At 42.7% G+C, this 15,041-nt stretch overlaps 1 protein-coding gene across 2 annotated transcripts in view; it reads right to left on the bottom strand.

Moving 5' to 3' along the window:
• The window catches only part of SHFL (shiftless antiviral inhibitor of ribosomal frameshifting), a 571,473-nt gene that overhangs the window by 487,550 nt on the left and 68,882 nt on the right, over positions 1-15,041 (bottom strand). For both annotated transcript variants that reach the window (XM_053718031.1, XM_053718032.1), the window contains exon 2: positions 6,257-6,398. In XM_053718031.1, the coding sequence (XP_053574006.1) occupies positions 6,257-6,398 (142 nt within the window). The remainder of the gene's footprint in view (positions 1-6,256; positions 6,399-15,041) is intronic.

Below are 15,041 nucleotides of genomic sequence, written 5' to 3'. Positions count from 1 at the left end.
GAAAAGTCTGCCAACTGTTTCCCCCAACTGAAGTTACTTCATCTCAACAGTCCTGTGTGGAAACAGCAATCGATCTTAGTAACGTTTGCTAAAATCATCTTCCTCTTACAAACAGAAATCTTCATCTCTTTTCTGTTTCAGAGTAAATAGTACATACCAGCACTATTTTAAAATAACAAACACTTGATTGAAGGATAAAAACTACATTTAAACACCAAAAAACTCTTAACCATCTCCGTGGAGATGTTGCCGGTGCAACGGCAAAGAGAATGACTGGGGTAGGCGGAGCCTAGGAGGAATCATGTGACCAGCTTTGCTGGGCTCTTTGCCATTTCCTGTTGGGGAAGAGAATATCCCACAAGTAAGGATGACGCCATGGACCGGACACACCTATGTTGGAGAAATTATGCCCCAATAAAGTTTTATCACCAAGCATATATAAAAAAAGCGATTAAACATGCCAGCAAACGTTTTATATAGCATTTATATAAGGGTAATACCCCTGAGAGTAAGCATGATACCAGTCGTTATTAAATTTAAACTTACATTTATCAGGTATCAGCAGCATTTTCTAGCATTTCCAATCCTAGAAAAAATTATAACTGCACATACCTCAAGCAGAGTAAACAGCACACCATTCTCCCTCTGAAGTTACCTCTCTCCTCAGAAATATATGAGAACAGCAATGGATCTTAGTTACAACCTGCTAAGATCATAGAAAACTCAGGCAGATTCTTCTTCTATCTCTGCCTGAGATAAAATAGCACAACTCCGGTACTATTTAAAAATAACAAACTTTTGATTGAAGGAAATAAACTAACTATTTTTCACCACTCCTCTTACTACCTCCATGCGCGTTGAGAGTTGCAAGAGAATGACTAGATATGGTAGTGAGGGGAGGAGCTATATAACAGCTCTGCTGTGGGTGTCCTCTTGCAACTTCCTGTTGGGAATGAGAATATCCCACAAGTAATGTATGATCCGTGGACTGGATACACCTTACAAAAGAAAAATAACTAACTCCTGAACAGTTATAGTCTCTAGCCATAACTGAGGAGAAAAACAGAGTAGATGCTCTTTACAGATATACGCTAAAATCAACAGGAGCTAGGAATACATCGCTAGATCCTGCACACACAAATAATTACTCTCATTCAACTGATCTCCTTGAAACAGGAAACAAAAGAAAACTCTTAAGGGGGTCCAGATTTAAATGTCTTAGAGAAACTAAGGAGAAATGAGTAGAAATCACTAGTGCAAAAATCGTACACATTTTGCAGAATGACAGACTGTAAACAGTATGCAAAACATGCATCTGATTATAAGAAGAACAATGTCAGAGGATCTACTTTCTAATGGGAGCATCCAGCAGATAAATTCCAGTCTGTTCCATAGATTCCTTAGGAAAGTGAAAGAAAATACAAACTTAGCTATGGAAACCATAGTGAGTACAGAACCAAAACAGTACATCATCTGTAATAATCACCTGCCATAAGTGATAGAAATATATTACAGCAATGTATAACAGTAGTACAAGAAATGTGATACTGTAGAAATACAGTATGGCAGTCTGCATCTGGAAGTAGAGGGGATGGCAGACTAAATCAGGGGTTGGAGAGCATGGCAATTTTTATCTGGTGCAGAGGGTGACAGACTGCATCAGGGGTTAGATGGAACTGCAGTCTGTATCAGGTGGTAGAGGGAGTAGCAGACTGCATCATGAATTATATGGCTCTATCAAAGGGAAAAAGGAAAGCGGTCTGTATTGAGGTAGAGGACAGCAATATTTATTAGGGGTTGAAGGGACAGTAATAGGCGGGATCACACTGTTATACTACAGGAAACTGCTACTCTGTGAAAAGCATTACTGGGCTGCACCCAGGTGGCAAATCGCCATAGAACAGGCTAACAAAGTTATTGAGACGGCTGTTTGTTCCCGTGAGTGCGCTTCTCTCTGTTTGTATTTAGTCTCCCTAAAGAAAAAAATATGGGCAACCAGGCGTGGATTTCTTACTCAGCGTGCTTAGAGAAACATGGCTACACCTCACTGACGAGGCCCAATGAAGGCTGAAACGATTGTCTGGGGTTGCTGTGTTCTGTGTTCAGAGAGGAATTGCCTGGTATTTTGGCGCTGCACTGAAGGTAATAGGCGGGATCAGACTGATATACTACAGGAAAGTTCTACTCTGTAGAAAGCATTACTGGGCTAAAAAGCATCTGCACCCAGGTGGTAAATCGCCATAGAACAGGCTAACAATGTTATTGAGCCGGTTGTTCGTTCCTGTGAGTGCGCTTCTCTCTCTGTGTATTTAGTCTCCCGTAGAGGGGACATCCGTCTGCATCAACTGTTGGATGGGATGGCATTAGGTAGTAATAGGGAAGGTCTCGACTCCAGTCCTCAAGAACCTCTAACAGGCTCTATTTCAGATATAATGAAAATCTGGCCTGTTAGAGGTACTTGTGGGCTGGTGTTGAGAAACATTATACTATAGGGGATGGCTTTCTACATCAAAGGGATATTGATGGTAGAGAGGGAGGCTGTCTGTATTAGGGATCAGAGAGGACAGTTGTCTGTATCATCGTGTAGTAAGCATTCCACTCTACAATCTAAAGCTGAGTTTCAATTACTAACCAAACAACAGCACTTAAGCAGAAAGAAATAGGAGGTTGCTGTTGACCCCCACTTGTTTTTTAAATCTACAGTACTGTGCAAAAGTCTTAGGCCACCATTAGATTTGTTGTTTTAGCAATGGTATAATGACCATATATAATTATTTCTCGGTCTCTAAATTATAATATAACCAAAAAATACAGGATATTTGTATGCAGTATTAAAAAACTGAAGAAAATCAGGAAAAAAAACAGCTTCTATAGGCTAAAGTGGCAAGTATTTAGTGTTATCTCCCCTTACACTTGAGTAATAACAGAAACCTGTCTCTCGTAATCCTAAATGGAATGTAACAAAAATGTAATTGCTAGCACCTGTATTTTTCCTACTATTTCAAGTCAAAATGACTGCTATGAAAAAGGTTTATTACACCAGGTTTATGCAAGACATGTTTGAGCATTACATACACATGTGGTATGAGTTTAATTCATTAGAAGCTTGCTAATAAGACCAACTATTAATCACATCATTCCATTCAAAAAGCCAAAGATCACAGAATTTGACAGACATAGGATTAGATTTAACAAGGGCAGAATGGCCCTTGTTCCCCTTGTTTCCGCGCGAGCCTTCAGGCTCGCCGGAAACAGCAGTTATAAAGCAGTGGTCTAAAGACCGCTGCTCCATAACTTGTCCGCTGCCTCTGAGGCTGCAGTCTTCAATCCGCTGATTGACACTCCTTGCTAGCGGCCGACTGGCCGTGAATCTGCAGGGGGCAGCATTGCACAAGCAGTTCTGGTGAACTGCTTGTGTAATGATAAATGCCGACAGCATATGCTGTCGGCATTCAGCGATGTCTGTCGGACATGATACGCTACAGCGCATCATGTTGGACAGACATTGATAAATCTACCCCATAGAATCATACTTTTGCATCAGCAAGGCCACTCTCAAAGGGAAATAAGCAAACAAACTGGATACTCAAGATGTGGTACTCAGGACAGTCTCTCCAAAAGAGTTCAAGATGTGCTTAATGCTCATATCGAAGAAATCGCACCCTGGGTAATATACTGTCTCCAACTGTGTTGAAGAAACCTATTACCCAGGCTAGTGCATGGCTAACAAGCAAGGGATCCTTCAGGTGTGGCAGCTCCAGATGTGGGGCCTGCGACTATCTGATTATTTCTGATCCTTTTGGATCAACAGTGACAGGAAAAAACTATGAGGTGAATTTTTGTCTAAACTGCACATCGGTATATGTGATATATTGTATCACATGTGCACGGTGTGGGAAACAGTATGTTGGACTCACTACTAGAGACATTAGATCCAGGGCGAGAGAACATCTTTCTACCATTCGTGTGGGAAAAGCCACCACACCCCTGGAACATCATTTTGCCAAGATACATAAACAAGATTTATCTTGTTTTTCATGGCAACCAATTGATATGATTCCACGGCCCCAGAGAGGGGGCAACAGAGAGACTATGCTCCGGAAGAGGGAGATGCTGTGGATCTTTAAGCTTGGTACCAAGGTTCCCCAGGGTTTAAACTCTGAATTCGATCTCATTTATTATTGGAAATAGAGTGACCTGGGGTTATTGGTTGTAGGGGGTCGCAGCATCTGCCCCCTTCTGTTTTGTACATAAGGATGTTCATTTAATAAAATAATACACTAGACATATTCATTCTATGTGTCTATAATATGTCACCTGGCCAATATGACTTGGCATTGAGCTTATTATAATCTCATTATGTGGTTGAGACATATATAGATACATATACTACTGTGGGGATAGATATCTTATTAATTTAAATTATTAGCTATTCTTACAAACATGTAATTGCATGTGACAGCTCTTGGAACATTTAGCCTGTGTGTGTTTATGTGTTTATATATAGTTTGTAGTTGGAGTCTTTCTAACATATGTGACTTTTATCCACCTGAATAGCTGCCCCACATAGATATATATGTCTAATGTATTATATCCTAGTGTGTATATGTGAGTGTCTGCTGACATCCATTTGCGTATGGGTTTATATATATATATGTCGTTTTTCGTATAGAAATAGGGTGATTGTAAATTTATATTTTAATATATATACTTTATATATTTATAACCCATATGTAATCATAACTTGTACTTTTATTGTTGCTGTTTTCCACTATATGTTTACATTCCTGGTTTCATAGTACACAGATTGTGTTATACATTATGATTGTTACTATGTGATCCTCCATTTAATCTGTTTCAGGCATGTAATGGTTACACCTTGTGGACGTGTTCTTATTTTAATACTATGTTGGTTTTAACCAATGATGTTCATTTGATTAGTGTATAAATTATGCACATGGGACTGGCAACCTATGCAATGACTACGGCGCAATGCCGAAACGCGTAAGCCTGACAGCCCTGAGGTGTTCATGCATCTCATTTGTGCTGTCTGTTACTATTTGACCCATACTTTTAAGTGGAATTTTCCAATAAACGCTACGTTTTATATATTTTCTGGATTGCTCTTTATTGTTCACTTTGGCAAGTATAATGCTAATGGAGGTCACACTAAATACTGACTTTTTGCCTGAGGAAGCCATTTTGTTCTGAAAATTGTGTTTTTTTATATTTTGTGTACATATTTTCTATATTTTCTGTTTATATCTGAATAAAGAGGCTGACAAATAATTATGGATGGTCATTAAAACTTTGCTAAAACAAGAAATCTAATGATGGCTTAATACTTTTGCACAGTACTGGATGTGTTTGGCTAAAAGTTTTCAGCTCTTGACACAACCTTTGTCAAAAGAGAAAATTAATGCAGATAAAATTATCTGTTTTAAAAGGGACATGAAACACAACATTTTTCTTTCATGATTTAGGTGAACATACAATTTTAAACAACTTTTCAGTTTACTTCTTTTATCAAATTTGCTTCATTCTCTTTGTTGAAAGAGCAGCAATGCACTACTCGTTTCTAACTGAACACATGGGTGAGCCAATGACAATCGGTATATATATGCAGCCACCAATCAGCAGCTAGAACCTAGGTTCTTTGCTGCTCATGAGCTCACCTAGATAAATCTTTAAGCAAAAGATAACAAGGGAAGGAATCAAATTAAATAATAGAGGTAAAATGGAAGTTGTTTAAAACCGTATTCTCTATATAAATCATGAATGTCTAATTATGACTTTACTGTCCCTTTAATGCCATGGGACACACTGGGTCTATGTCTATTTATGTATGTGAGAATGAGTGTGTGTGGTTGTGTGTAATAACCCTCTCACTTGTGTGGTATATTGATGTGTAAAATAATTTAAGAGTTGGCATTAGTAGCATATTTCCAGTGTGAATAACAAGGAAAAGCCCTTACTTGTTTCCACAGACAAATGGGAATGCAATCACATGTTTTAGGAATTAATAGAGATATGTATGCCATGAGGGTGAAAAAAACAGGGGTATTTATGCTACTGCAAACAGGGAGTAACTGTCACAAGGAATGGAATATATTAGTGTGCATTGGTTAGAAAAAGCATGAATATGAATGACATCTGTCAATTAGGATCATTGCAATATAAATTACAGAAGTCAGAGTTATTAGCCTGTTTTAAAAATAGTAAAAGGCAGAAGGTCAGGATAAGAGGTGGTTCTTACCATTTAATGTATCCATGCACAGAATGATGCGTCGGCAGGCAAGGTCATGATTGTTTGCAAATTGTTTCATTAACAGAACTGCTGTCTTCACAGGGATTTTGCCATGAAATTTTTCTCGCAAACGACGGACACTCTTTTCCAGCTGGAATGAAAAAACAACAACAAAGATAATTTAAACAAAGTGATTGTAAACAACAAAATAATCACAATGCACTTCAGTGGGTAAGTGAGCAATAAGTAAAACACCATTTATGTTTGATAAATTAATTTCTTACATGGTGGTGAGAGTCCACTCGTGAGATTCATCTCCTGACCACTAGAAGGAAGCAAATATACCCAACAGTCCAAGAGCTTTCAATCCCTCCCACCTACATGGTATCTCAATCTAACGTATAGCGAAGAAAGGGAAAAAAAACAGAAAAGGAGGAAAGGACAAAGCAGGGTAAATGAGGTGCACACTAGAACTGTCGTCAATTGAAAGTATAAATATGGGCGGGGTTTAATGGACTCACCACATGAAAGAAATTAATTTATCATCAGAAAAGTAGAAATGTTGTTTTCTTTCATAAGGTGGTGAGAGACCACAAGTCATTATTACTAATCTAATATTCAAGCTGTGGAGTCAACAAGTTAATGAGTGGGACAAAAAGTAAGACAATCATCTATTTAAAAGACACAAAAGCATGTAGGTCCTTCCTGTCAAATGAAGCAAAAACATCAAAATGGTAGAACTTAGTGTATGAAGATTAGTTAGCTGCATAACACATCTGATTAACAGAAGCCTCAATTAAAATGCCCAAAACAGAAGAAAATGAAGTAGTAGAAAGGGCTGAAATATATATCCATGAAGTCTTGCATATCAACTGCTTTCACCAGGAAGTTAAAATAATATAGCAAAAACTGGAAAGCAGTAATGCTTCCTTCACATACATATATTAAAGCAGAGATAATAGTGCAACCTAGAGAAATAGTATATATACACATAGAAGAGAGTATAGGTCCCACAGAATGAGTGAGATCTAAAAGTCTAGATATTCAGCACACATATCTACAAAGAAGTTTATATAAGAAACCGCATAGAAAACATAAATTATGCTTACCGGATAATTTCATTTCCATCGAGGGGAGGAGAGTCCATGGCTTCATTCATTACTATTGGGAATTAAGAACCTGGCCACCAGGAGGAGGCAAAGACACCCCAGCCAAAGGCTTAAATACCTCCCCCACGTCCCTCATCCCCCAGTCATTTTGCCGAGGGAACCAGGAACAGTAGGAGAAATATCAGGGTATAAAAGGTGCCAGAAGATTAAATTTAGGTCCGCCCCACAGAGATACAGGCGGGAGCCGTGGACTCTCCTCCCCTCGATGGAAATGAAATTATCAGGTAAGCATAATTTATGTTTTCCATCTAAAGGGGAGGAGAGTCCACGGCTTCATTCATTACTATTGGGAACATACCCAAGCTCTAGAGGACACTGAATGAAACCGGGAGGGTAAAAAGGCGGACCCTAAACTGAGGGCACCACAGCCTGCAAAACCTTTCTCCCAAAAACAGCTTCCGCAGAAGCAAAAACGTCAAACTTGTAAAACTTTGTAAAAGTGTGTAAGGAGGATCAGGTAGCCGCCTTACAAATTTGCTTCATAGAGGCCTCATTCTTGAAGGCCCAAGACGAAGCCACAGCTCTACTTGAATGAGCCGTGATCCTCCCCGCTGTCTCATAAGTCAAGCGAACCAAGCTCCTCAACCAAAAAGACAAAGAAGTAGCAGAGGCCCTTTGCCCCTTGCGCTTCCCAGAATACACCACAAAGAGAGATGTAGACTGTCTGAAATCCTTTGTCGCCTGAAGATAGAACTTCAAGGCACGAACCACATCCAAATTATGAAGTAACCTCTCCTTAGAAAAAGAAGGGTTAGGACACAAGGAAGGAACAACTATGTCCTGATTGATGTTACGGTTGGACACCACCTTGGGGAGAAACCCCCAACCCAGTACGAAGTACAGCCTTACCCGCATGAAACACCAGATAAGGAGGGTCACTTTGCAAGGCAACTAATTCAGATACTCTGAATGCACTGCGCCAATGCAATAGCCAACATGAAGAGAACCTTCCAGGACAAAATCTTAATGTCAATGGAATGCATAGGTTCAAACTAAACCCTCTGCAAAACCTTAAGGACTAAGTTTAAGCTCCAAGGTGGAGCCGACTGTTTCTAGACAGAGCCTGAATAAAAGATTGGATGTCAGGGAGCTCAGCGAGTCTCCTATGCAACAGAACTGATAATGCCGAAATCTGTCCCTTTAAGGAACTAGCGGCATGTCCTTTCTCCAAACCCTCTTGGAGAAAGGCCAGAATCCTGGATACCTTCACCCTGTGCCAAGGATATCCATGCTTCTCACACCAGGACAAGTAAGTCCCCCCCACCTTATGGTAGATGGGACGAGTGACTGGCTTCCTTGCCTGAATTAGAGAATCAATCACACTTTCAGAAAAGCCTCTCTTGGAAAAGAATAGGCATTCAATCTCCACGCAGTCAGCCTCAGAGAATCTAGATTTCGAGGTTAAAAGGGGCCCTGTGACAGCAGATCCCTGTGACAGGGTAACCTCCATGGCGGAGAGGATGATATCCCCACCAGATACGCAAACCATGTCCTCCGTGGCCACGAAGGGATAAACAGAATGACCGAGGCCCGCTCCTGTTTGATGCGTGCCACTACTCGAGGTAGAAGTGGTAGCAGGGAAAAGATGTAAGCTAGGCTGAAACCCCAAGGAACCACTAAAGCATCTGTCAGCTCTTGGGTGGAATGTGGTCTCCTTCTTTGGAACCACAAAAAGGTTGGAATAGTACCCTAGACCCCTCTCTGCTAGGGGTACTGGTACAATAACCCTAAGAGAGGCGAGATCTCTCACACTCTAGAAAGGCCTCTCTCTTCTCAGGTCTTGAAGACAGGTTTGACAGGAGGAATCTGCCATCTGGCGGATGGGATCTAAACCCTATCCTGTAGCCCTGAGAGACAACTTCTAGAACTTAGGGGTCCTGAACGTCTTGAAACCATGCGTCTGAGAATTGAGATAATCTGCCCCCTACGTGATCCGGAGAACAGTCGGGGGCTGCCCCTTTATGACGATTTAGTCTCGGCGGGCTTCTTGCACTGCTTAGACTTGTTCCAAGAATGAGCCGGTTTCCAAGGTCCCTTGGACTGGTCCGCTTTCGCGGCAGGTTGCTGGCTTTGGGCCTTGTCTGCACGAAAGGGACGAAAAGTAGATCCCTTGGGCTTAGCCTTCTTATCCTGCAGTAGGAAAGCTCCCTTACCTCCCGTAACCGTGGATATGATTGAATCCAATCCTGGACCGAACAGGATCTTTCCCTGAAAAGGCAGGGACAACAGCCTCCACTTGGAGATCATGTCCGCAGACCAAGATTTTAGCTACAGAGCCCTGCGCGCTAAAACCGAAAAACCTGATATCTTAGCAATCAGGCGAATGATTTGCATATTGTCATCACAGATGAAAGAATTGGCGACCTTAAGTGTCTTAATCTTCTCCCGTATCTTGTCGATGGATGTCTCCCCTTCGACCATTTCACACAGGGATTTGCACCAATATGTTGCAGCTCTGGCGACCGCCGCTACGGCCGCTAGAGTATGAAAAACAAACCCTGTGTGCTGAAACATCCTTCTCAACATGTTTTCCAGCTTTTTATCCATGGGCTCCTTAAACGACAAACTATCCTCTAGGGGAATAGTCGTTCGCTTCGCGAGTGTAGAGATAGCCCCATCCACCTTGGGAATGGTCCCCCACAGCTCAAGCTGAGAGTCCAGAACAGGAAACAGTATTTTTTTTTAAAAAAAAGTGGAAAAGGGAGACCCTATTCGCTCCCATTCATTCTTAATAATATTTGCCATCTTAATGTGAACCGGGAAAGACAGAGGCATCACCCTGTCCTCGTACACCTTGTCAAGCTTAGGAATCGCAGGTTCCTCCGGGATCTTAGGTTCCGGAACCTCCAGAGTAGCAAGACAAATTTTCCATCCTAAACTTATAACCAGACTCCTTCGCAGCAGGAGGCTTAGATGACACGGACTCCAACCAGAATGGGCCTCCTCCAAAGAGTCGGAGTGGGCCTCAACCTCGTATAGAGCCTCTGGATCTGCCATCGGCGAGGACAAATCCTGGGTCAAGCCGCCATGATACACCCTCGGCTTGCGCTTAGCAGAACCTGGTAAGGCATGGATCACCATAGAAACTGCCGATTCCAGTTAGTCCACAAAGTCTGACGGCCAACGAATCTCTCCCGAAGGAGTAATGGTCGGACCCCGGGGCACTGCATGTGCAATAGGAGATGAATGCAGGGAACGCACCTCACAGGACGAAGAACCCTTAGAGGTGGACGGCTCAGTAGTACTAGACATCTGTTTACATTTAAATGTTGAAACTTTATCAAGGCATGTGGAACATAGTTAAGCAGGCTTATCTACCAGAACCTCCTCACAATAAACACAGGAATTAGACTTTGCTAAGGAGGGAGAGCCCTCTAACGCGTCAGAGCCCTCCATCGCTTGCGTTTTATGGGAAGACTAACTTAATTTACAAAAAGGCACCTTATACCACCAGTGGCCGGGGCACTCACCACCTCCTAGGACCCGGACTACAGAAACCGCTATGTCTCCTGCACCACAGATCCACAAGAAGGATAGATAGGCACACCCTGTCACGTGGAATGCCTGGCAGGACTGCCCCTGCACTAGGGAAAATGCGCCAAAAATGGCCGTGCATGATTCCCGCAAGTTACCTGAAAGTTCCACACATTGCCAGAGCCTCATCTCGCACATAACGCAACAATGACACAATAAACAATATTATATATAAACCCCCCTGTTCAATAATCCCCCTTCCAGGAATATTAACCCTTGATTATGTAAAGATAAAAAGGTGCCACAATGTGACCATGTCTTCTATGTTATCATCATTATCATCATTAATAAAAACAAAATTTATGCTTACCTGATAAATTTCTTTCTCTTGTGGTGTATCCAGTCCACGGGTTCATCCATTACTTGTGGGATATTCTCCTTCCCAACAGGAAGCTGCAAGAGGACACCCACAGCAAAGCTGTCTATATAGCTTCTCCCCTAACTGCCACCCCCAGTCATTCGACCGAAGACAAGCAAGAAAAAAGGAGAAACTATAGGGTGCAGTGGTGACTGTAGTTTAAAAATAAAAAAACACCTGCCTTAAAGTGAGAGGGCGGGCCGTGGACTGAATACACCACAAGAGAAAGAAATTTATCAGGTAAGCATAAATTTTGTTTTCTCTTGTAAGGTGTATCCAGTCCACGGGTTCATCCATTACTTGTGGGATACCAATACCAAAGCTTTAGGACACGGATGAAGGGAGGGACAAGGCAGGAACTTAAACGGAAGGCACCACTGCCTGCAAGACCTTTCTCCCAAAAATAGCCTCCGAGGAAGCAAAAGTATCAAATTTGTAGAATTTAGAAAAAGTATGAAGCGAAGACCAAGTCGCCGCCTTACAAATCTGTTCAACAGAGGCCTCATTTTTAAAAGCCCATGTGGAAGCTACCGCTCTAGTGGAATGAGCTGTAATTCTTTCAGGAGGCTGCTGGCCAGCAGTCTCATAAGCTAAACGGATTATGATTCTCAGCCAAAAAGAAAGAGAAGATGCCGAAGCCTTTCGGCCTCTCCTCTGTCCAGAGTAGACAACAAACAATGCAGATGTTTGACGAAAATCCTTAGTAGCTTGTAAATAAAACTTTAAAGCACGAACCACGTCAAGATTGTGTAATAGACGTTCCTTCTTTGAAGAAGGATTAGGACACAGTGACGGAACAACAATCTCCTGATTGATATTCTTATTAGATACCACCTTAGGAAGAAACCCAGGTTTGGTACGCAAAACTACCTTATCTGCATGGAAGATCAGATAAGGGGAATCACACTGTAAAGCAGATAACTCTGAAACTCTTCGAGCCGAAGAGATAGCTACCAAAAACAGAACTTTCCAAGATAAAAGCTTGATATATATGGAATGCAGAGGTTCAAACGGAACCCCTTGAAGAACTTTAAGAACTAAATTTAAACTCCATGGCGGAGCAACAGGTTTAAACACAGGCTTGATTCTAACTAAAGCCTGACAAAACGCCTGAACGTCTGGAACATCTGCCAGACGCTTGTGCAGAAGAATAGACAGAGCAGAAATCTGTCCCTTTAAGGAACTAGCTGACAATCCCTTCTCCAATCCTTCTTGGAGAAAGGATAATATCCTAGGAATCCTGACCTTACTCCATGAGTAAGCCTTGGATTCACACCAATGAAGATATTTACACCATATCTTATGATAGATTTTCCTGGTGACAGGCTTTCGAGCCTGAATCAAGGTATCAATGACCGACTCGGTGAAACCACGTTTTGATAAAATCAAGCGTTCAATCTCCAAGCAGTCAGCCGCAGAGAAATTAGATTTGGATGTTTGAATGGGCCTTGGAGTAGAAGGTCCTGCCTCAGCGGCAGAGTCCATGGTGGGAAGGATGACATGTCCACCAGATCTGCATACCAAGTCCTGCGTGGCTACACAGGTGCTATCAAAATCAACAAAGCTCTCTCCTGCTTGATCTTGGCAATCAGACGAGGGAGGAGAGGAAATGGTGGGAACACATAAGCCAGGCTGAAGGACCAGGGCACTGCTAAAGCATCTATTAGCGCAGCCTGGGGATCCCTTGACCTGGACCCGTAACAAGGAAGCTTGGCGTTCTGAGGAGTCATCATCAGATCCAGTTCTGGTTTGCCCCATAGTTGGATCAGCTGGGCAAATACCTCCGGATGGAGCTCCCACTCCCCCGAGAGAAAAGTCTGCCGACTTAGAAAATCCGCCTCCCAGTTCTCTACTCCTGGGATATGGATAGCTGAGAGATGGCAAGAGTGAACCTCTGCCCATAGAATTATCTTTGAAACCTCCAACATTGCCAGGGGGCTTCTTGTTCCCCCCTGATGGTTGATATAGGCTACAGTCGTGATATTGTCCGACTGAAATCTGATGAACCTGACCGCAGCTAGTTGAGGCCAAGCCTGAAGAGCATTGAATATCACTCTCAGTTCCAGAATGTTTATCGGAAGGAGGGCTTCCTCCCGAGTCCACGAACCCTGAGCCTTCAGGGAGTTCCAGACTGCGCCCCAGCCCAGAAGGCTGAAATCTGTCGTCACTATAGTCCACTCTGGCCTGCGGAAACTCATTCCCCTGGACAGATGGACCCGAGATAACCACCAGAGAAGAGAATCCCTGGTCTCTTGATCCAGATTTAGCAGAAGGGACAAATCTGTGTAGTCCCCATTCCACTGATTGAGCATGCAAAGTTGCAGTGGTCTGAGATGTAGGAGGGCAAACGGAACTATGTCCATTGCTGCTATCATTAGGCCGATTAATTCCATACACTGAGCCACTGACGACCGAGAAGTGGAATGAAGAGAACGGCAGGAAGTTAGAAGCTTTGATAACCTGACCTCTGTCAGAAAAATTTTCATTTCTACTGAATCTATCAGTGTTCCTAGGAAGGAAACTCTTGTGAGAGGGGAGAGAGAACTCTTTTTTTCGTTCACCTTCCACCCGTGAGACCTCAGAAAGGGAAGAACAATGTCCGTATGGGACTTGGCGATTTGAAAAGTCGACGCCTGTATCAGAATGTCGTCTAGGTAAGGAGCCACCGCTATGCCTCGTGGCCTTAGAACCGCCAGTAGGGACCCTAGAACCTTCGTAAAGATACTTGGTGCCGTGGCTAGCCCGAAGGGAAGAGCCACAAACTGGTAATGCCTGTCTAAGAAGGCGAACCTGAGGAACTGATGATGATCTCTGTGAATCGGAATGTGGAGATAAGCATCCTTTAAGTCCACGGTAGTCATAAATTGACCCTCCTGGATCATAGGGAGGATGGTTCAGATAGTCTCCATCTTGAAGGAAATTTGTTTAGGATCTTGAGATCCAAGATTGGTCTGAAAATTCCCTCTTTTTTGGGAACTATAAACAGATTTGACTAGAAGCCCTGCCCCTGTTCCTCCCTTGGAACTGGGTGGATCACTCCCATAACCAGTAGGTCTTGAACACAACGTAAGAATGCCTCTCTCTTTATCTGGTTTACAGATAATTGTGAGAGATGAAATCTCCCCTTTGGAGATGAAGCTTTGAAGTCCAGAAGATATCCCTGGGAAACAATCTCTAATGCCCAGGGATCCTGGACGTCTCTTGCCCAAGCCTGGGCGAAGAGAGAAAGTCTGCCCCCTACTAGGTCCCGGATCGGGGGCTACTCCTTCATGCTGTCTTAGAGGCGGCAGCAGGTTTTTTGGCCTGCTTCCCCTTGTTCCAAGCCTGGTTCGGTCTCCAGACTGGTTTGGACTGGGCGAAATTTCCCTCTTGTTTTGCATTAGATGAAGCTGAAGCTGCGCCACTCTTGAAGTTTCGAAATGAACAAAAATTATTCTGTTTGGTCCTTAATTTATTGGACCTATCCTGAGGAGGGGCATGACCTTTTCCTCCAGTAATATCAGAAATAATCTCCTTCAGGCCGGCCCGAATAGGGTCTGTCCTTTGAAGGGGATGTTAAGAAGCTTAGACTTTGAAGTAACGTCTGCCGACCAGGACTTAAGCCATAGCGCCCTGCGCGCCAGAATGGCAAAACCTGAATTCTTAGCCGTTAGTTTGGTTAGATGAAAAACGGCGTCAGAAATAAAGGAATTAGCTAACTTGAGAGCTTTAATCCTGTCTAAAATATCATCTA

The sequence above is a fragment of the Bombina bombina genome, chromosome 6 (assembly GCF_027579735.1).
Source record: "Bombina bombina isolate aBomBom1 chromosome 6, aBomBom1.pri, whole genome shotgun sequence".
Classification (NCBI taxonomy): Eukaryota; Metazoa; Chordata; class Amphibia; order Anura; family Bombinatoridae; genus Bombina; species Bombina bombina.
Note: the sequence above shows the minus strand (reverse complement) of the source record. Positions and strands in the feature narration are given on the sequence as shown.